Raw genomic sequence first — 22148 nt, 5'->3', positions numbered from 1 at the left:
GTCCAGGATCAGGAAGGTTTGTATTTCATGGTCTCTGCAGACGGTGCTGTTCATAAGGCCAAAGACTGACATCATTTCCCTGAACAGGTAGGCGGTCTTTGTCAGGTTTTTTCTGCTGATTTGTTGCATCAGTCAGCTCCAGCTTTAGTGACGGCTGCCTCTGCGATCAGGGAAAGTTTCAGTGAGCGTGGCAGCAGTAAGGCGAAGCTTCACAAACACACAATGGTACGTTTGTGTAGAGAATACTTTTAAGTAGATACTTTGACAGATGTGTGTAGCACAATTGTGTTCATTAACATAAAGAGAGAAACGTGTTTTTCCTGCTCTGATCATGTGATGATGGCTTATGATGAGAAACGCCTAAAATGTGAAATTGTGTGTTTGCAGGATCACAGTGAAGACACAACGCAGGGGAACAAAATACAGCTCATCATAAACTCCTCAAAGGTTTCATACTTCACACTTGCTGCTTACTTCGACACCAGTACTTTGAAATATTTCTGTTTCACGGTTGTTATGTCTTTATACTTATTGATTCTTTGCGCCAATGTCCTGCTGATTGTGGTTATCTGTGTGAACAGAAGCTTACATGAACCTATGTACATGTTTCTGTGCAGCCTGTTTGTGAATGAGCTGTATGGTAGCACAGGGCTGTTTCCGTTCCTCCTGGTTCAGATCCTCTCTGATGTTCACACTGTTTCTGCTCCTCTCTGCTTCCTGCAGATCTTCTGTCTGTACTCGTATGTCTGTGTTGAGTTTTGCATCTTAGCCGTTATGTCTTATGACAGATACCTCGCCATCTGCTGTCCTCTGCAATATCACACACGTATGACGCCTGCAACGGTTGTCTTGCTGATTGCACTTTCCTGGTTATACTCTTTTCTTACCATTCTTGCTTTGATCTTACTGATCGCTCCTCTGGAGCTCTGTGGGAACGTCATTAACAAGGTTTACTGTTTGAACTACTCCATTGTGAAACTGGCCTGCTCTGAAACCACAGCAAATAACATTTATGGTCTTTTTATCACAGCTCTCACAGTCTTTGTTCCAGTTATCTTAATCCTTTGCTCGTATGTGAGGATCCTCAAAGTCTGTTTTTCTGGATCCAAACAAACCCGACAGAAAGCCGTCAGCACCTGCACGCCTCACCTGTCCTCTCTGCTAAACTTCTCTTTTGGTGTTTGCTTTGAAGTGATCCAGAGCAGGTTCAGTCTGAGCAGTGTGCACAGCATGGTGCACATTGTTTTATCGCTGTACTTTCTAACCTGCCAGCCGCTCTTTAACCCCGTACTGTACGGACTGAACATGTCCAACATCCGCAAACGTCTGTTTGCTCACAAAAGGAGATAACTGCAGAAGCAAAATCATCATCATGTCTGCTCTGAACACTGTGGTGAATATTGTATATTATTATTATTATTGCATATTATTCCATGTAAATACATGGCTGCCTCTGACTCGTGTAAACTCTTCTGTGCAGATTCAAACCAGCAGCCTCTGAAAGCCATCTTACTCCTCTGGTTGCTCATGAATCTTACAGCTACAGTCACATCCTAAAAGGCTGTCATGATTCAGACTCAAATACTGTGTCTGCAGCATGAATCACAATAGGTTTCTTACACAGTTATTACAGTTCTTCCGGCAGAGGCACAGTCTGCCGTCGCTTTGTTGAGAGATTCTGAGTGAAATGACACACCAGCAGCTGAGTCTTTACCTCCTCCAGCACACAGCACATTTTCAGAAACCACAAACAGAAGATTTTAGCTCATACATGCATCACAGCTGCACTTTCCATACAGCCGGACCAACGTGGAAAAATTCAGTAAAAAGGGTTAAAGGTTCATTTGACATCTCTGTGTAGGCCATCCAGGTGCTGGTTGTCTGAGGAGCTTGGAAAGAAAAGCGACTGGACTTTTCAAAGTTTATTTTGGGCCTTTGTTAGACAGTGCAGTGAAGACAGAGAGAGAGGCGAAGCCATGTGGCAAAGGGCTGTCCCGGGCTGGCCGCTCTGAGTCACATGGGGTGCTGTACAGGTGACTGGCTGTAGCTCAGGAGGTAGAGCAGGTCACCTACTAATCGCAAGGTTGGTGGTTCAATCCCCCTAGCATGTATGCCAATATCCCTGGGCAAGGTAGTAACCCGAAGTTGCTCTCCAATCCCTCCGTCCATTGTGAAAAAGGTTGTGGGTCATTACCAGCAGAGATTTGGGCTGAAACCATTGTGAGACTGACAAGATGTGAGTGGACATCAAGGCATCTGGGAAGGATCCCAGAATAAATCGGAGTTGTAAGCCCCCCTTTGTTCAAAGATGGTCATTCGTAGTGAACATAGATGACTTCTGTCAGTTCTGAGTGAGGTCGTTTATGTCCAGAAGTCCAGATGCTTTCTGTTCAAGTCCTTAAAAGTTAAACTGACCTAACACCCAACAGGATCTTGCTGTTCTGCAGGTTGTTAACCTGTAAAGTCTGAACTATGAAATAATTGCCAGAAAATTAAACTTTTTGGAAACTGCAGTTTTTAATTGAACCTTCTGACAATTTTTTTTTTCAAAAGTAGAAGACAATACATTCATAAGTTTGCATCATTTTTGCCACCTTAAACATTTCTGCTTAACAGGATCAGCTGACCATGGGGTCATTCTGCACGTGGATCATTCCAGATCCGTGGGATGGTCTATCAGTCTCAACCTGCCTCAGTTTCATGTCTGTGATGTGGAGCAGCAGGAACTTGGTGGCAGATCTGTTTTTGATCATTCACTGCAGGAAAGTTCACAAAGTGCATTCTGGGAAAACCTTCTGATTCAACTTTCTCTTTTTGAATTTTGCAGCACTTCATTAGAAATGCTTAAATCAGTTGATTTGTCAGGGGAGCAGTTAAGAGGCACTCGCTGACTTTTAGTGACCCACTTGAGGTTTAGGTCAGGGTTCACTGAAGGCCAGGTTCAGACATGGGTTCATGTTTGGCAGCGATGACGGTCCAGTGTTCTCTGAAGCGAGTGAAGTTTCTACCACACAAATGCAGCCTTTAATAAAAATGCATATTTAAAGGGTTTTGTTTTTAGTGCGAGCGACGAGTTTATGGCCGTTTTCTTCTTGTCTCAGCGTGCAGTTAATCATGTGACAGCCTGACTCTAAACCCTCAGTGGCCCTCAGGCCTGCTGTGTGTTAGGAAGCTAACGTGGCGCTGGGATCAGTGCTGTCTTGGACCGAGAGTTGACTTTTAGTTATTTCCACAAAAGATGAATTTAAGACTTTGAACAAAGTGAGAGAACTTTTCTGTTGAAGTAAACCTGCTGATGCTGTAAGAGTTACATCATCACTGTAACAGGTAGATTAAAGGTCACCTGTGCATGTAAACATTTCTGTCCCTGAGGTGTCTCCTCATTAGCCACAGTTTCCTCCAACTCCCTCTGATGCAACTATCTGTGAGTGCTTTTGACCAGAGAGACCAATCAGCCGGAGCGGACCTCAGCTCTGGTCTCAGAGGGCTGAGGACGGTAATGACCCCCCTCAGAGGACCCATCCATGAAGACACACCCTGCAAACTTCATACAGACTTTCTGAAACACTGCTCCAGCTTTTTCCTGATGTTGTAGAATGTGTTGTCCATATTTATGTGGACACCAACTCTGAACATCCACCAGCTCACTGCTGATCCACTTAGTGTTGCACTTTAGCCACATGCTAAGAAACAGAATAATATAAACACATTACAGAAAACTTTAGAGTCACACGTGCAGTTTTATTATGCATATTCCACACCGGTGTAAATAGGTATAAAAGTTCATAAAAGTGTTACCAACGATCCAAACATTGTCCACTCCTGCAGTTCCTGGCGTGACAGCAGTGTTCTGCTTTTTATAATGGCCTCCTTCACATCACTGTGACCTCTTTGGGCTGCATAATGAAAGTTCACAGTCAGCAACCCCGACTTCCATGCCTGGACTCAGCAATAGGCCACAGCTAGTCATGAAACAGCTTGTCATTGTTTCAACTTTGTTGTGACCAGTAGGTTACAAAAAACAAGGAAAGCTGACAAAACAGACACAATATCGTAAGTTATGAGAAGGTTTTCTTACATATTGCACTGCTGAAACAGAAATAGGCGGTACTGTATGTTCCCAGGTTAAACTCATTATAATCAATGATTATCCTAATCCTATGGAATCAAAATACATTGATATGCAAAAGATCTTCATTTCTTTATATTCAGCCATGTGGCCACAGCTCCGCACACAGCTTCAACAATGAAGGTGTGGTCCACTCAGCTTCCCTCAAAATGCTGTTGAAGCTTTGCAAGATCCAGGAATTAAAGATCTTGTGGACTGGACCCTCTGCCAGATCCTCCCAGCACACCCTCACTTTATGTTTAGATATTCTAATTGTACCCAGCATCCTCCCCCTCTACCTGATCCAACTTACCACCAGCTGGTGATCAGCTCTATTCCTTTCACCCGGGTGTCCAGAACACATGACTGCAGATCTGATGATTTGATGATCACAAAATTGATCATCGATCTGTTACCTAGGGTGTCCTGGTGCCATGTGCGCTTATGCACATCCCTGTGTTTGAACATGGTACAGACATACATACATCCGGCAACAATCCCCCAGCAACACAATAGAATAGCTTTTTATTGTCACTGTACATGTACAGTGAAATTTTGTGTGTTCAGCACCAACTGTGCAGCAATAAAAATATAAAAAGTAGAAAGCAGGAATGAATAAAAGACAAGGGGAGTTTATATACAACAAAAATAATATATAGAAAACAGGACGTGTGGGATCTGCTTGACCTGAGGCACCAACCAGAGGGCAGCAGGTGGTGGGCGTGGTCACCTGTGATGGCCCTGGTTTACCTGAGACAGGAGGATCAGGTGATGACCTCCAGGGGTGTCAGAGGGCAGCCAATGATGTTTCTGGCAGTGTTAATGACCCTCTGTGCAGCCTTCCTGCTCTCAGTCGTGGCCCCTGAGGAGAGCACTCTCCACTGAGGAGCAGTAGAAGGCCAGGAGCAGCTTCTGGCCCAGGACACAGAGGAGGTACAGCTGCCGCTGGGTCTTCTTTTCCAGGGCGATGCTGTTGTGGGTCCAGGTGAGATCAGCTGAGATGTGGATGCCCAGAACCCTGAAGGTGGAGACAGATTCCACCTGTTCTCCATTTATAATGAGAGGGGAGTGGACCCGTCTGTGTCTCCTGAGGTCCATGATGAGTTCTTTGGTTTTAGGATGTTCAGCTTCAGGTTATTCTCTGAGCACCAGCAGGACAAGTTCTCTACCTCTGTCCTGTGTCCTATCTCATCTCCATCAGAGATGAGCCCAATCACAGTGGTGTTATTGGCATACATGATGATGACACCACTGTGATTGGGTGGTTTGGTGTACAGTCATAGGTGTACAGAGTGTGCAGTAGGGGGCTGAGAACGCAGCCCTGTGAAGCTTCCGTTGGTGAGGAATTCTTTGATCCAGGAGGGGTCTGAAGGTGGTCCAGTTTAGTCCTGAGGATGTTGGGGATTATGGTGTTGAATGCTGAGCTGTAGTCCACAAAGAGCATCATCACCAGGTGCTTCCTGTTCTCCAGATGGCTCAGCACTCTGTGACGGGTGATGGTATCCTCATGGATCAATTTGCTTTGTAACCAACCTGATAGGGGTCGAGAGAGGAAAGTAGACAGTCTCTGATGTGCTGAAACTATCCACTTAAAACACCTCATGACTACACATGTGAGGGTTATAGGTCTGTAGCCATTGAGGGTGTCTATTCCAGTCTTTTGGGGGATGGCGATGATGGTGGAGGCCTTAACCCTTTGTGGTCGGTCGGAGCGGGCACATTCTGTTTGCCAATGCCAATGTGTGATTGGGCTCATCTCCATCAGAGATGAGCCCAATCACACATTGGCATCCTCGAAAGAGGACTTAACAATGTGGTGTATGCTGTACAGTGCAGCGAGGAATGCCCAGACCTCTACATTGGAGAGACCAAACAGCCACTTCACAAGCGCATGGCACAACACAGAAGAGCCACCTCCACAGGACAAGACTCAGCAGTCCATCTGCATCTTAAGGTCAAAGGTCACTCTTTCAAGGATGCCAATGTTCACATTTTTGGACAGAGAGGACAGATGGTTTGAAAGAGGAGTGAAAGAAGCATCTATGTCCACTGTGAGCGACCATCTTTGAACAGAGGCGGGGTTTACGACTCCAACTCTCTGCCATCTATAATCCAGTTTTGAGATCCTTCCCAGACGCCTTAACGCCCACTCACATCCTGGGCCATCTGATCTCAGGAATTCGCATGATAAGGTGGGGCCAGGTTTCACAATGAGCTCACCTGAAACTCTTTCTGATTGGGACCCACACCCAGTTTCACACCTTGGCTCAGGTGATTAGAGGATCATCAGGGGTCCTTTTGTCCCTCTGTGGGGGGTCACTCCTGTTAGGTGACGGCTGTGTGCGGACAGGGATAGGACCCAAGATGCAGACTCCAGAGAGAAACTTAAACCAAAACAGCTTTAATGCTGAACTCAAACATAACATAACTGGAAAAAAGGTCAAAAATAAACTAACACCGGCGGATTGACAAAACACACAGCAAAATAAACGGTAGATCACGACACGGACACAGAGAAACACAGGGCTGAAATACACAGAGGGAGCAATCAGGGAATGAGTAACAGGAGGGAAACACAGCTGGGGCAAATCAGAACTGACGAGACCAAAGAAGCGTAAACTGAACACACTGAGATAAGACAGAGACCTTCAAAGTAAAACAGGAAACACATAACACAGACTCACATGCAGGCACTACAGAGGGAACAGAGACGTGGGAACAGGGCAGACACAAACATTGACTGAACACGGGGATATAGGAACTAAGGATACACATAGACGCGAACTAGACAAGGGTGACAGGGGAGACAGAGCAACTAAAGAAGACAGAGACATAAACCATAAGACAGAACTCAAAGAAACCAAAAACTAGAAAGTATAAATAATATCATAAACTCAAAAACCCTGGGTCAACGACCCAGGCATCCTAACAACTCCCACTAGGTTTATATCTGGGACTCTCCACCATTTGTCCTTAGAACTGAAGAAGCTTCTCGGATGAGAGGTGAAACGTCTTCAAGCAACTTAAAGAAGTCCAGACGCTTTTCTTTGCAAGCTCCTTTGACAACGATGACCTGGATGACTGAGAACCTTCACAGACATACTCAACTCATTCCTCTACTTCCGTACCATTGATTCAGTATTGATCCATTAATGTTGGATTCTCAGGCAGCTGCTCTATTCCCATGAAAACAGAGTTTGATCTTTGGTTTCATTCTATAATACTGGACTTATTTTTCCACGAAGGTTTGAACTTTGACAGTTTAAACAAGAGAGAAAAGTGTGAAAATGTGTAGTGAGGGGTTTTACAGCCTTAAAACATCTTGTGGTGGGGCGTGGTTTGTGGTGCCGTGCGGACGCACCTGCATGGCATCCGCAATCACGCCCGCCGTGTTAAAACACGGGGACTCAGGGGTTGGTGGGTGTGTGATGTGGCGTGAATAAGGCACAGCGGGACCACGGAGCAACGTTCAGAACCAACTTTATTTTAATTCACGTCACACCACACACCCACCAACCCCTGAGTCCCCGTGTTTTAACACGGCGGGCGTGATTGCGGATGCCGTGCAGGTGCGTCCGCACGGCACCGCAAACCACGCCCCACCACATACCCCCATCGCCCGATTGAGGCCGGGGAGCAATCTGGCCGAACCTACTCCCCCCCGCGAACTGGGGCGAGACTCGGCCCAAAACATCGGCGCCCCAGCCCAAGCGACGGGGAAGCGTCCATTCTGGTGGCCGCCCGCGCATCCAGCGGCAACGGCGAAGCTGGTCCGGAGGTCGGCCGCGTAGCAAGCGGACACGGCCCCACAGGCATGGCCGTGAGCTCCTGTACACAGGCGGCTGGGCAGACGTCAGGCGTGCAGAATCGACTGGTGGCAGCGAGGCTGGACTAGCCAGCCCGCCGACCCCCGGCTTAGCGGGGCTGTCCCGCTCCTCTGCCTCCAACTCCGGCTGCGCAGGCTGCTCTGGAGCAGGGACCTCCGTCTCCTCGCACGGCTGCTCCGCCACCGCCTCCGCCACTCCCGTTTGGAGCGGCTCCCCGCACTGCGCCTCCGCCTCCAGCAGGCACAGCCCCTCGTCCACCTCTGGGTGGAGCGACTCCTCTTCCTCCGGCAGGTGTAGACCCTCGCCCGCCTCGTCCTCCGCCTCCGATTGGAGCGGCTCCTCCACCGCTCCCGGCAGGAGCAGCCCTTCACCCGGCTGCTCCTCCTCCTCCGGCAGGCTCGGACCCCCGCGTGACTCGTCCACCACCTCCGGCTGCCGAGGTGCCCCACACGGCTCCTCCACCGCTTCACTGTCCTCGGGACACACTTGTGGTGGTGGCGCCCAGGCCCAGAGCAGCGCCACCAGCTCCCCAATCCTTTCCAGGTGGCGCTCGGACTGGTCCTGCAGCTCTTCCTGCTGGCGACGCACCTCCGCCGCCTGCTCCCGCTGGGCGGCCGCCATTTCGGCCACCCTTCGAGCCAGCTCCTCCATTCCCTGGCTCCGATACGGACCCGCCGTGCCGCCTCCTGGGTTTCGGCACCAATGTGGCGTGAATAAGGCATGGCGGGACCACGGAGCAACGTTCAGAACCAACTTTATTTTAATTCACGTCACACCACACACCCACCAACCCCTGAGTCCCCGTGTTTTAACACGGCGGGCGTGATTGCACCAACCACTGGGGTGGTTGGTGCAGCTTTTTATGGGTGGAAACACCTGCAGGAGTGTTCACAGGTGAGGTGGTGTCTTTAATGCAGGTTTTTACTATAAAATGTTCAGAGAAGAACAAAACTTTTGTTTGCAAATGTTGCTGAAGATTTTGGGGTAATTATTTGAATCACACGGTGTCATCTTTTTATACTTATTTTGTGGCTTAAAGAAAAACTATGCTAAATGTAACTTCCTCTGTCTTGTTTCATTCAAGGTTATTATCGTTAACGAAAACTAGAAGTGTAAAAACATTTTCGTTAACGGAAATAAAAATAAAAACAAAAAAAGCAAAACTAACTAAAACTGTAATGAGTGTTCACAAAACTAAAATTAACTGAATTTATAGCAAAATGTGTTTAGTTTTCATTGATGTGAGCGTGTCCTGGGTGAAAATAAAGTTTCGTTTCCAGATTTTTTCTTGCTGTGTCTCATTATGCCAGCAGGTGGCAGCACGTTAGTCGAGTCGTCTGTGTTGTTGCTCCGCCCACGCGCAGAATCATGTCAGGAAAAGTCGGGAGAAAGCGCCAGAGTCCAATTTGGGATTACTTTGAATATGACTGTGTTTTGGATAAAGCAAGTGTCTTGTAGTGGAAAGAGACAAATTATGAGGGACATTTCTAAAGGGAAAAAATCCCACAAACCTTAAAGTGCACTTGAAAAGCTCACACAAGAAGGCTAACCTAGCTTACCTTGAGAAGGGAGCACACTCAACCCTCATCCCCAGAAACAGAAGCTAACCCCAGGCAAGGCAGCGTGATGCAACCCGGGACAACAGGACGGGGACATCTACATAACTGTGAGTCAAGTGCCTTCAAAAAGTTTATCAATTCACTTGAACCAAAATTAGGAACACCCGGTGCTGCAAGAGTTAATAGTCTCATTGGGGCCAAGATATACATTTTATAGTTGCCTGGTATCAGTGGTTGTTCATCTGCCCTAATTTATTTATTTATTTAAAGAACCCATAGGTGGGAATGGGAGTTGTCTGTCTCTGCGTGTTAGCCCTGCGACAGACAGGCGACCTGTGCAGGGTGCAGGGTATGGTAGCTGGAATAGCAACATACCCAAGGATGAGCAGAAGAGCATGACTGATGTGATTGTAACACCTGCTTAGTATAGTAGGGTTAAACTTATAGACTAGATTCGAGAGGAGTAAAATAAATTTGAGAGAATTGAGTGTTGAACAGCCGGCAGATTTATTACAATGTTACAGTGGTGCAATAATCCAATGTAAACAGCATAGAAAATTAACAGAAGATCAACAGAGAAGAGCGCTCTTTTGAAAATAACAACAAAATAAAATAAAATAAAATAAGTAGTCTCTTTAGACCTGACTCCTGATGAGCAGGATATTGGGAGTTCAATAGTTTCCCAGAGAAACAATCCGTATGAAGTAAGCAGTTTTTGCTCTTGCTTATCTGAAATCCTGCGATTCGAAGTAATTCAGACTGTAGCTCTACTCCTGCATCCAGAACAGCTGGCCACACTGCTTTTGGATTCGCCAAGAGTTTTCACAGGGTCTGGCTCGCCATCCATATCCAGAACCACTTCAGATCCAGGATCACAAAAAACCAGTCTGCACATACAGTACAGAGCAATAAACAAAATAGTTCTTAACAGTTTTTCTAAATAAAATGAGATCTCATAAAGTTTTCAAAATCAAGTACACTGTCGTTTTAACATTGTTCTGTCTCTATGAATTCCATTTGTATTGCTTTACAGCATTACAATCAATTGTATTTAAATACCCCTTTTTAAGGCATATGTAATCACATCATGAAATGTTTGTAACGTAACTAGTTTTAAATAACTTATTTACATGTATTAACCTATAACTGAAATGACAAAGTGCAGAAAAGGCACTGGACAACATTTATGGCTAAAAGAGAAGTGCATCCTGCATTAGTTTTGCACATTTGTGAAGATGCCCAATCAAATAGACAATAAAATAAAATACGACATTCCATTTCACACACGATTCAAGTACTCCGACTGGTTTTAGCTTTTTTTAGACAATACGGAATTCGCACTGTTGCAGTGTTTACCACATGTAAAATTAGCATAAGTTTTCCTGCTAACTTATCATCTCTAGTAACTCACCGGAATTCCCAAGAAACAAATACACGCTCTGCCTGGTTTTGGTCGAGAGTAAAACACATAAAGGCCTCTGAAAAGTACATAACTTTAAGTTAGAGACTGTTGAAAATACTTTATAACACTTATTTTATACCAAAAGACTCACTGTGTAGCTTGTTATTTGCTCTCGGTGTCTTGCTCCGTTTTGCCTAGCTTAATGCAGCAACGTGCTTTTGTTGCATTCACTGAACTACGGAAAATCAAAGTGTGTTCAAGGGGTGTCGGAAATAATAATACCAGGTAAAAACAAGAAAATACTAGTAACCATGTCTATAGGGGTTACATGATGAAACTGGGATGTTGTTACACTTAATTATTGGAAACACGACTAAAACTAAACTGAAACTAATCAAAACTAAACTGAAACTAAAGATTTTCAAAAAAATAAAAACTAAACTAAACTAGCAAACAATTGGTAAAAACTAATTAAAACTGATATAAAAATGAAAATCTGAAGTCAAAACTAAATAAAAATAAAAACTAATGAAAATTGCAAAACTATTAAAACCCTGGTTTCATTCTTGGAGGTTACATGGATGTTGGAAGTTTAAAACTCCTATATTATACATCATGATCATTGCTGCCAACAAGTCTCTGATTGTGGTTATGTAACACTGATGAAGCGCTAATGAATGAATACAGGCTAGGTATTGAGTGAAATATTAGGTTATTATTAATCAGAAGATTTAGGAATGCTACTGGAGCTGATGGGCAGTAATTAATAAATACACACAACGCTTTTGCAGGTACCGTGTATTTAACTGAAACCAAAGAAAAATAACAAGAAAAGAAAAGGAAAACTTAAATAATCACTCCTGCTGCAGCTATTCAATTAACCGAAAAACCCAGTGGGTGTCACAGGCTGGGTCTCTGACCCAGCGCTCTGAGTTCATTTTTGTATTTGTCTCATTTTGATATGTGATTAGTTTTTGTGTCATTTCCTATCTAGCTTTAGTTTAAGCTGTTATTTATTATTGTTCCCTTGGTTTTCTATGTTTTGGGTTCTTGTATTATTCATCACGTATTAGGTCTGTTAAGTTGAGTTGTCATGTCTAGTTTTAGTGTTTCCCGTTTTATTCTGACAGTGTCATGTGTTCTTTGTTCATTGTATTTAGCTTTCCTCCTCCTGGTCCTGTCATTAGGTTTATGTCAGTCAGCTGTTCCCCCATGTGTCTCCACTTCCCCTGATGGCCTGGCCTGTATTTGTATAGCGCTTTACTAGTCCCTAAGGACCCCAAAGTGCTTTACACAACCAGCCATCCACCCATTCACACACACATTCACACACTGATCACCTCATGTATGTATTTAAGCCCTCTGTTTTCTGCATGTCATTGTCGGGTCGTCTGTTTATCTCACCAGAGTTACAGTTATAGTCATAGTCTTCGCCCGTTTTTCCACCATAGTCATAGTTACAGTCTTTGTCATTGTATGTTATAGTTTTTGTTTCTTAGTGGGTTTTTTGTCAGTTTGCTTTCGGTTCCTGGTTAACCCCTGCCGTCATCTAATAAAGGATCACTTTTCTGTTTAAACTTACAACTCCTCGTCTTCATCTGCTTTTGGGTCCTGTTTCCATACACATCGGCGCACCCCGCCGTGACAGTGGGGGTGCACAAAGACAACTAAGCAAATTCTTCTGGCTTATACCAAGCAATACAGATTCTCAAAAAGAGTTCCCCATAAATAACACATGTTAACATCAAAAACACTGATCCACACTGAAGTCCGTGAGTTTTATCTGAATGTCCATGAGAGATGTCCAAGCGCTGTTGTCCATAAACGGGGGAAATGGTGTGTATGATTGTGGAAATCAGTGCATTTGGTGTATTCCTATCCAACCAGTGCCGATCCTATCAGCTGTTGGCAACACTTCCTAGGTTGGAATAGACGTCAGCGTGAACTATCGTATGTCCGCTATTACCTGGCCGAAACCGGAAGTGATGTCATTTTCGCATAAAAAATGGACAGACTCGAGCCGTGGAGACCTGGCTTGTATGTTCTCACTCTGCTAGCAACAAGTAAAGGTCTGTTCTGTTTAACTGACTGGGCTCTGAGTTGTCCGGCTAACCTCCACACCACATGCCTGCTAGACCTGCTAGCTGCTCCTTCCTCGCCAGACCGCCGTTACAAGTTGTTAATCTGCTGTCATCTAAAGTGGAGCAGTGTTTGCTGCAGAACTCTGAAAACACACAAGTACACACGAACTTATTATAAACAGTAAGTAAACCAAATTTTGATTGAAGTTTATAACTCTTTTAAAGGCCCACTGCCATATAGGAAACCTGTCACGACACATCTTTGTCCTGCAGGTCCTTTCAGGTTTCCTCTGACTCAGGCAGCCAATCAGGAGTTCTCATAATGAGATCAGTCTGCTGCTGTGACGTCTGCTGAGCTGAATGGTTTAAAAGAAGCAGGGCTTCAGTCTGAGGGTGTGTGTATGAGTGTGTATGATTTACATGCTGTTAGCCTGAGTTTCACACAGGAAGGATTTTATATGTTGAATATAATGTTTTTGATGTCAGTGACTGAATATGATTCATCTGCATTTAATGTGTTGTCTTGATGCTTGTGAATTGTGTTAATTAACATTCATATATGTAACAAAATTAGTGTTAAGACTGTTTGATGAACAATTAGAGCATCATGATAAACTTCACAGAGGGCTCATACTTCATCCTTGGTGCCTACTTTGATGCCGGGCCTACAAAATACTTGTTTTTCTTGCTTCTCTTGTCTTTATATTCTTTAATCATTTGTGCGAACCTCCTGCTGATTGTGGTTATCTGTGTGAACAGAAGCTTACATGAACCTATGTACATGTTTCTGTGCAGCCTGTTTGTGAATGAGCTGTATGGTAGTACAGGGCTGTTTCCGCTCCTCCTGCTTCAGATCCTCTCTGATGTTCACACTGTTTCTGCTCCTCTCTGCTTCCTGCAGATCTTCTCTTTGTACTCGTATGTCGTTGTGGAATTTTTGACCTTAGCCGTCATGTCTTATGACAGATATCTTGCCATCTGCTGTCCTCTGCAGTATAACATGCGAATGACATCCAGCACGGTTTCTGTGCTCATCGCTGTGTCGTGGATCTATGCTTTGTTGCTGGTTGCTGTGACAGTTTCTCTGAGCTCACCTCTGCAGCTGTGTGGGAACATCATCAACAAAGTGTACTGTGATAACTATGCCATTGTTAAACTGGCCTGTTCTGACACCACACTCAATAACATCTATGGACTGATCAGCACAGCATTCACAGCGTTTGTTCCTGTCACGTTAATCTTTTTCACCTACATGAGGATCCTGAAAGTCTGTTTTTCTGGATCCAAACAGACCCGACAGAAAGCCGTCAGCACCTGCACGCCTCACCTCGCTTCTCTGCTCAACTTCTCTTGCAGCGGCTGCTTTGAAATAGTACAGAGCAGATTTAATATGAACAATGTACCAAATGTACTGCGTATTTTGATATCACTGTACTGGCTTATGTGTCAGCCGCTCTTTAATCCTGTGCTGTACGGGCTGAAAATGTCCAAAATTCGTGACATTTGTAAAAGTTTGCTTTATTCAAAAGTTAACACAATATTGAGTTAGATTGAAAAAGAATGAAAACAATAAATGTGTCTGGCTTTATTTATTTTATTTCTTTGTGTACTTCATTACTGCCATAAATAGGGCTCGTTCATTTTTCTGTAAAGTCTGAAGTCTATATCATATAATGTTATTTCTAACTACTACATCGTTTCTCTTAGACAGCAACAAGACCTGCAAAACACTGAAAATGCTCTGCTTTTTGGACTGAGGTTGAAGCGTCTAATCGGGAGAGGGAGATAAGGTGGCAGACAGTCAGTTGTGGGTTCTGTGCTCCTTCCTCACAGAACTGAAAGCATCCTCAGCTAAAACAAAGCACAGACACTCATAGAGGCTTTAACGCCTGGCCCATCATGGCAGCACATGCTCAGGATCAGCTGCAAACTGCAGCAGCGCCACAAGTCCCCTCACAACATTTCAATACCATTACAAATTCTTAGCATTATTGCGGTTCACCTTTTTTTCTTTTGTTTGTTTGTTTGATAATTTTTTATTTCAACATTTGTTGCCTCTTTGTCTCAGGGCAAAATTAAGAATGCAAAGGTATGAAAGGTAAATTAAACAACCCATAAAACTAAACAACAAAAAAAACAACAGTCTGCTCAGGTTGTGAATGCACATACTTCATATCATGAAAGAGGAGGTGGGCGGAGCTTATAAGTGCTGACGGACATCACAGAGTCAGAGGCTCAGACACAGCTGGCTGTCACAGCTGATCTAAGGTCAGATGTAAGACATCTTTATAGGTGAAATGCACAAATTGTTGCAGCCAGCACACCTCACTTTAGAGAACAACCTTTGTGGTTCAATGACCTTTGACCCTTATTTCACTGAGTGTAGAAATGTCTTATCTTCTGCAAAATGACAGTCAAATTGTAAATTTCAAAAACAATCTTAAAAACAATTTCTCCAGAGGAACCGGTTTACCTTCATCCAGGAGAAAGAGATGAAATGTTCAGGAATCAAACACCAGGATGATTTCATGGCTGAAAAAAACAACTTTCTCCTCAGAGCTTCTTTTGCATAAACACCCAGCAGGCCTACTGATCATTTCTATTAATATGCTTTAGCAATAACTACATTTAACTAATATACAGCTCTTCAATGCTTATTCAAGGTTTTACTTTTACTGCTGTTCATGTTATCTTAAGAGTTCAGACTGTCAGGAGCTTTTACCTGGCGTTGGCTCTCTCTGCGGAAGAGCATCACTTCCTGTTCCAACACAGTGGGGTTTTTGTGTAGTTTATCTGCGGAGCAATTTAATAAAAAAAACTTCTTATTTCATAGTAGAATCTTCACGTGCTTCATCCGAAGCACTCTCTGTGTACTCACTCGCTAATTTGTATTCGCTCACTGTGTCTTTAGATTTTGCTAGCTTAGCTTAGCTCATAACCGACTCACTAGCAGCATGGCCTCTAAAAATTCCCCGAAAAGCCTTCAGTTAATCCAAAATGCTGCAGCAAGAGTCCTGAGGGCTCCAGTATTCCTTGGAATGCTGCTGAAGATCTGCCAGAGGTGGAAGATTTTGCGGACCGGGCCCTGTGCTAGGTGTTCCCAGCTGATTCTCACTATACATGTGGGTGCTCCAAGTCTGTCCAGCGTCCTCCCTGACCACCTGATCCAATTCATCACCAGGTGGCGATCACCTCAGCCTCTCTCTTCACCCGAGTGACCAGAACATCTGACCACAGATCTGATGATATGATCATAACATGAATCATCAACCTTTGGCCTAGGATTTCCTGGTGCCACATGCACTTATCGATGCCCTTAAGTTTAAACATGGTGTTCATTATGGACTAAAACTTTGAGTTTTTGATGCCACTGAGGATGGAAAGGTAGCTGACAGAATAGAAATGCATAAGTGATGTCAGACACCAGAGACTTGGTGGAAAAACCCCCAAAACCAAACTAAACTAAATGTTAGCTTAGAACGAACCTTTTTAAGCTTCAAATCATACCAATCAATTGATGAATAACTAAATAAATAGGCTTAATCATTTCCAACACCCTGGAGGACAGCAGGGAGAACTGAGACGCTGAATGGTGCTTTGATGCGATCGTCATGAAGCATTTAAATCACCACCAATATCAATTAAACTGCTGATCAAAAGTTTAGGACCACACCTCCAAAAAAAACTGTAAACCCCCAAAAACAGAAATCAAAGATCCAAACATGAGCTCAGTGATGAGCTCCATCGTTATAGAAACCACCTCAGGTGGGATCTGCTTGTCATGCCAGTAGCGTTGGAAACCATCAGGACCATCAAGGTTACATTTGTTCTCATCAGAGAATAAAACTCTCTTCCACCTTTCAATGTCCCATGTTTGGTCCAAACGGTCAGTTCTGTGGCGTTCAGGGAGACGAGGCCTTTGAAGAAGTTCTTTGTTTTTGAAGCCCTACAGCCTCAGATGCCATCAGATGGTTATGGGGCTGCAGTCTGCAGCTGTAACGGCCTAAATTTGGGTCGACATATAGGGCCTTGGGGGTTGGCTCACTTACCGGTATCCAGAGAACAGTCTGTTTATTCAACCTCACTTCTGGCCCCGGTGCCCACCTCTTAATTTTAAATACATGTAGACATTGAGGGTTCCCGGGAGGGGCCATGCTGCTACCAGATGCTATTTGGCAGAGGATTGTTAGCACCACCATTTAAATGCATTTTAGAAAAGCATGCATCAACACCACATATGAGCGGGTGGAGTGAGGTATGGGGTCTTCTCACACCCCCGTTCCCTGTTCCCTGTTGGGGGCGGGGAGCCGGGGGAAGGAGTTGGCCATCTGGTTGGGGTCTGGGATGGTGGGCCTCCTTGCTGCTGCAGGACCAGGGGGCGGTCTCAACCCCAGATTAAAGAGAAACATCTCCTGGGTCTCGGGGCAGATTGCCCTTCTGGGGGTGATGGTACCTGTTATAGAGTATGTACTGGGAGTGTGAGTGCGTGTACAGTGTTCATTTCTGTGTGTCTCCATGTTGGGTGAGAGCTGAGTATTTGTAGATGTGTGCATGAGAGTGGGTGTGGTGGAGGTGTGGTCCCGGGCGCGGCTGCAGGGGAGGAGTGGTGCAGTGAGCTCAACGGGGCGGTGCTGGAGACGCAGGTGAGAACAGCTGATGGCGTTTGGACTGATGATGGTTTCCTTCCCCTTTTATAGTGAGACGGGAGAGGAGCGGAGGGGAAATCAGCTGAGACTGGAGCTGTCAGACTGTGGACTATCTTAATAAATGAAAACTAGAAATAAACGTGGCATCTGGCGACAAACAAACGTGCATGTGTGTGCGTGTGTGAAGTGCATTTCACAGTGGGAATGCATGTTTATGTTTGTGTGTGTCTGTGTCAGGGTTCCTGGGTCATTGACTCAGCATTTTAGTTCATGTTCCGTTTATTTTCCACATTCATGTTTCCCGCTTCACCGTGCCAGCCCTCTGTCTCAGAGTCAGTAATTCTGGTTCTACTTCCTATGTGTCAGCTTATGTTCAGCTGTGTACTCACCGGTCATCATCCTCATCAGTCAGAGTATTTAAGTCCTTCACCGTCTTGTCATTGATGTGATGTTGTCACTGCCATCGTTCCCGTGTGTGTTTCCAATTCAGCCAGCCATTCAATCATCCAGCCAGTCAGCGTTTGTTCATGTTCTGTTCATCCGCTCACTATAATAAACTTCTGTATCCTGCGCCGTGAGTCCTGCCTTTGGGTCATCTCCTCCTTGCATCCACACACGACCCCTGACAGCCTGTTAGTCTGTGTCTATATGTCAGGTTGGGTCTCAGACTCCACCTCTCTTAGAACATCTCAAACTAGATTTCATTAAATGTAACATTTAAACGTTCCATCTTACTTTAGTAAATAACTTTGATGTAAAAAGTTAAACCCAGCATTCTTGGCAGACTTTTTCTTTCAGTGTTGGAGAATCTAATTTTAAAAAATTGCTGAAATCTGCTTTTTTGAGTGTCTCAAAGAATTCAGTGACAAAAGGTCCACCATGTTGGTGTCGCTTTTACCAATTTTATCTGGACATCCTACATCAGGGGTGTCAAACTCCAGGCCTCAAGGGCCGGTGTCCTGCAGGTTTTAGATGTGTCCTTGATCCAACACGGCTGATTTAAATGGATAAATGACCTCCTCAACATGTCATGAAGTTCTCCAGAGGCCTGGTAATGAACTAATCATTTGATTCAGGTGTGTTGACCCAAGGTGAGATCTAAAACCTGCAGGACCCCGGCCCTCGAGGCCTGGAGTTCGACACCTGTGTCCTACATGAACACATGTGGAAGGTACCGTGTGGCTGCTTATGTGTTGCTGAATGATTAAAGGCTTTGCTGTCTCTTACAGTGTTTAAGTGGCTGAAGACTGAATGCAGCCTAACGGGAAACAACAGCCAGTGAAGAAATGTCTTTAAATATTCTCATTTGTTTAATTACATCTGCTACATGATCCAAACTTTCCAGTAGAGCAAACTTTTACAAATGTCATAAATTTTGGACATTTTCAGCCCGTACAGCACAGGATTAAAGAGCGGCTGACATATAAGCCAGTACAGTGATATCAAAATACGTAAAATGTTTGGTACAGTGTTCATATTAAATCTGCTCTGCAATACTTCAAAGCAAGCCCCAAAAGAGAAGTTGAGCAGAGAAGCGAGGTGAGGCGTGCAGGTGCTGACGGCTTTCTGTCGGGTCTGTTTGGATCCAGAAAAACAGACTTTCAGGATCCTCATGTAGGTGAAAAAGATTAACGTGAGAGGCAGAAAAATGGTGAATGCTGTGCTGATCAGTCCATAGATGTTATTGAGTGTGGTGTCAGAACAGGCCAGTTTAACAATGGCATAGTTATCACAGTACACTTTGTTGATGATGTTCCCACACAGCTGCAGAGGTGAGCTCAGAGAAACTGTCACAGCAACCAGCAACAAAGCATAGATCCACGACACAGCGATGAGCACAGAAACCGTGCTGGATGTCATTCGCATGTTATACTGCAGAGGACAGCAGATGGCAAGATATCTGTCATAAGACATGACGGCTAAGTTATAAAACTCCACACTTCCATAAGAGTACAGACAGAAGATCTGCAGGAAGCAGAGAGGAGCAGAAACAGTGTGAACATCAGAGAGGATCTGAACCAGGAGGGACGGAAACAGCCCTGTACTACCATACAGCTCATTCACAAACAGGCTGCACAGAAACATGTACATAGGTTCATGTAAGCTTCTGTTCACACAGATAACCACAATCAGCAGGACATTGGCGCAAATGATTAAAGAATATAAAGACAAGAGAAGCAAGAAAAACAAGTATTTTGTAGGCCCGGCATCAAAGTAGGCACCAAGGATGAAGTATGAGCCCTCTGTGAAGTTTATCATGATGCAAAGGTCCGTCACAATCAGCTTAATGAACAATACTTACACCAAATATTTTCATATAAAAACACACATGAACTGATGAGAAATGTGTAACTGCATAACAATATTTCACAGAGCAAATGAAAGGAACCTGTCAGAGTTTTTAACTGAAAACCTTCCAAAAAGTCAAAAAGCAGTGAGTGCATCAGACCAGCTTCTTTTAAAGCCTTCAGCTCAGCAGACGCCCCCAGCAGCAGAATGACATCATCCTCTGAACCTTCCACTGGCTGCTGACTGCTATGAAATGTTAACATCAGCTTTCAAACTGGCAACATAACACGGTGTGTTTCCAATGGCATTTACAATGATCCACAGGGATGGGTGCTGTTTGTGTGTGAAGTTTTCCTAGTTTAGTTAGAAGACCCAAATGCCATGCTGCAATACTACACTGCTGTGGTAGCCAACATTTCAAATGCAGGTTGTGTGGTTTGTTACTGTTACTGAAGGATACTCGCTGTAAGTGTCACAGAAATGGCTTATGTATAAAGAACTTTAATAGATGGTTCCAGCAGTTAAAATGTTCTTGCTTGTACATTTCTGTGGACAATATTGTAAAGGTGTGTTTATCTTGTCACAAAGAACCAGTTTTGTTACACCGCTATTATCGCGAGGTTTGGGCGTGATAATACAGGCTGTGAGCCCACTTTTAATAATCACGCTAAGGAGTTCAGCGAGCTATCTGCAAAAGCCTGGTTAGTCTACCAGCTGTTCAAGAATGCACAGGACTGTAAAGTTATTGTTCTAGGACCTCCGAAGTGGCAGGTGGCCACGAGCCTTTGTGTTTTATGTTTGTAGTTTTCACGGCGTTCAATAAATGCAGCAAAGCGCCCGTCTTGAAGAAGCCGTGCCTGTGTTGTCATTTCGGAGTTATACTCGCCACACCAACACCAACCAGATGTTTAAATCTTCATATAAATGAGTAACAGTAGGTGGACATTAGGTAAGGCTGCACTTTTTGCAGCGATCTCGTATAGAAAACTATTCCGCGCGTATATAAAACAGATCCGCGGCTCCGAACCGTAGTAAAGGGACCTCTGGCTGATACGTCAGGTTTGTGTCGGGCTCGTAGCTGAAAACTAGCTTTACTTTGTTGTGTGGGTCAACTTTGCTAGAGACAGAGAGAGGCGTTGAAAGGCTCCAACGGAGCTTATTGTTTCAGAGGAAACACGAACACGGTGTACAGTCGAGTCTTAATAGCTTACTTACAGCTGGGCTCGTCAGGCACTCTTCTTGGCTGCAGTGGTTATTATTATATTTACATGCTTCCAGCTCCCGTTTCTGCTCGATGACAGCTCGTACACAGACACTCGCTCACAGACACATAACGGGTATGGCAGTCCATTCTCCCTGCAGCACGGACTACACTGCCCATGAGGCTACATTGTTTAGGGCGATGCCTGTAACACTCTGCTATTACCTTCATATTAAATAACATTAACTAGTAATGACTTCATCAGCTACTCTTAGTACCATTGATGTTAAGTTAGACTCTTTTTCTCCAATTGATCTTTCTGAGTTAACTTCAATAATTACTTCCTCCAAACCATCAACGTGTCTTTTAGACCCCATTCCTACAAAACTGCTCAAAGAAGTCCTGCCATTAATTAATTCTTCGATCTTAAATATGATCAACCTATCTCTAATAATCGGCTATGTACCACAGGCCTTCAAGCTGGCTGTAGTTAAACCTTTACTCAAAAAGCATCTCTAGACCCAGCAGTCTTAGCTAATTATAGGCCAATCTCCAACCTTCCTTTATATCAAACATCCTTGAAAGAGTAGTTGTCAAACAGCTAACAGATCATCTGCAGAGGTTTATTTGAAGAGTTTCAGTCAGGTTTCAGAGCTCATCACAGCACAGAAACAGCTTTAGTGAAGGTTACAAATGATCTTCTTATGGCCTCTGACAGTGGACTCATCTCTGTGCTTGTCCTGCTAGACCTCAGTGCAGCGTTCGATACTGTCGACCATAATATCCTATTAGAGCGATTAGAACATGCTGTAGGTGTTACAGGTACTGCACTGCAGTGGTTTGTATCATATCTATCTAATAGACTCCAGTTTGTGCATGTAAATGGAGAGTCCTCTTCACACACTGAGGTTAATTATGGAGTTCCACAGGGTTCAGTGCTAGGACCAATTCTGTTTACATTATACATGCTTCCCTTAGGCAGCATCATTAGAAGACATAGCATACATTTACACTGCTATGCAGATGACACCCAGC

General features: G+C 44.3%; 3 protein-coding genes and 1 long non-coding RNA gene across 4 annotated transcripts; 2 read left to right on the top strand and 2 right to left on the bottom strand.

The window, feature by feature from the left end:
• Window positions 1–516: 516 nt before the first annotated feature.
• Window positions 517–1350, top strand: LOC101474104 (olfactory receptor 51G1-like). Its single transcript, XM_024805090.2, has one exon. The coding sequence runs from the start codon at window positions 517–519 to the stop codon at window positions 1348–1350; it is 834 nt and encodes a 277-aa protein (XP_024660858.2).
• An 8759-nt stretch (window positions 1351–10109) lies between these two features.
• Window positions 10110–11219, bottom strand: LOC143412515 (uncharacterized). Its single transcript, XR_013093049.1, has 3 exons — window positions 11048–11219; window positions 10906–10972; window positions 10110–10381 (listed from the first exon to the last, which is right to left on the bottom strand). It is a non-coding gene; the product is annotated as an uncharacterized LOC143412515 (long non-coding RNA).
• A 2365-nt stretch (window positions 11220–13584) lies between these two features.
• Window positions 13585–14526, top strand: LOC101474394 (olfactory receptor 10J5-like). The gene has a single exon (XM_004572604.1). The coding sequence runs from the start codon at window positions 13585–13587 to the stop codon at window positions 14524–14526; it is 942 nt and encodes a 313-aa protein (XP_004572661.1).
• A 4420-nt stretch (window positions 14527–18946) lies between these two features.
• LOC101474668 (olfactory receptor 10J5-like) lies at window positions 18947–19882 on the bottom strand. Its single transcript, XM_023153949.3, has one exon. It carries the CDS (start codon window positions 19880–19882, stop codon window positions 18947–18949), a length of 936 nt encoding a protein of 311 aa, XP_023009717.3.
• Between the last annotated feature and the right edge of the window lie 2266 nt (window positions 19883–22148).

This window comes from Maylandia zebra, linkage group LG14 (assembly GCF_041146795.1).
Source record: "Maylandia zebra isolate NMK-2024a linkage group LG14, Mzebra_GT3a, whole genome shotgun sequence".
NCBI lineage: Eukaryota > Metazoa > Chordata > Actinopteri > Cichliformes > Cichlidae > Maylandia > Maylandia zebra.
The sequence above is the reverse complement of the archived record's forward strand: the minus strand, read 5'-3'. Positions and strand labels throughout refer to the sequence as shown.

Bases quoted from the DNA above. Each gene is read 5' to 3' on its own strand.
- LOC101474104 (XM_024805090.2), top strand. From the start codon at position 517: ATGTCTTTATACTTATTGATTCTTTGCGCCAATGTCCTGCTGATTGTG.
- LOC101474394 (XM_004572604.1), top strand. From the start codon at position 13,585: ATGATAAACTTCACAGAGGGCTCATACTTCATCCTTGGTGCCTACTTT.
- LOC101474668 (XM_023153949.3), bottom strand. From the start codon at position 19,882: ATGATAAACTTCACAGAGGGCTCATACTTCATCCTTGGTGCCTACTTT.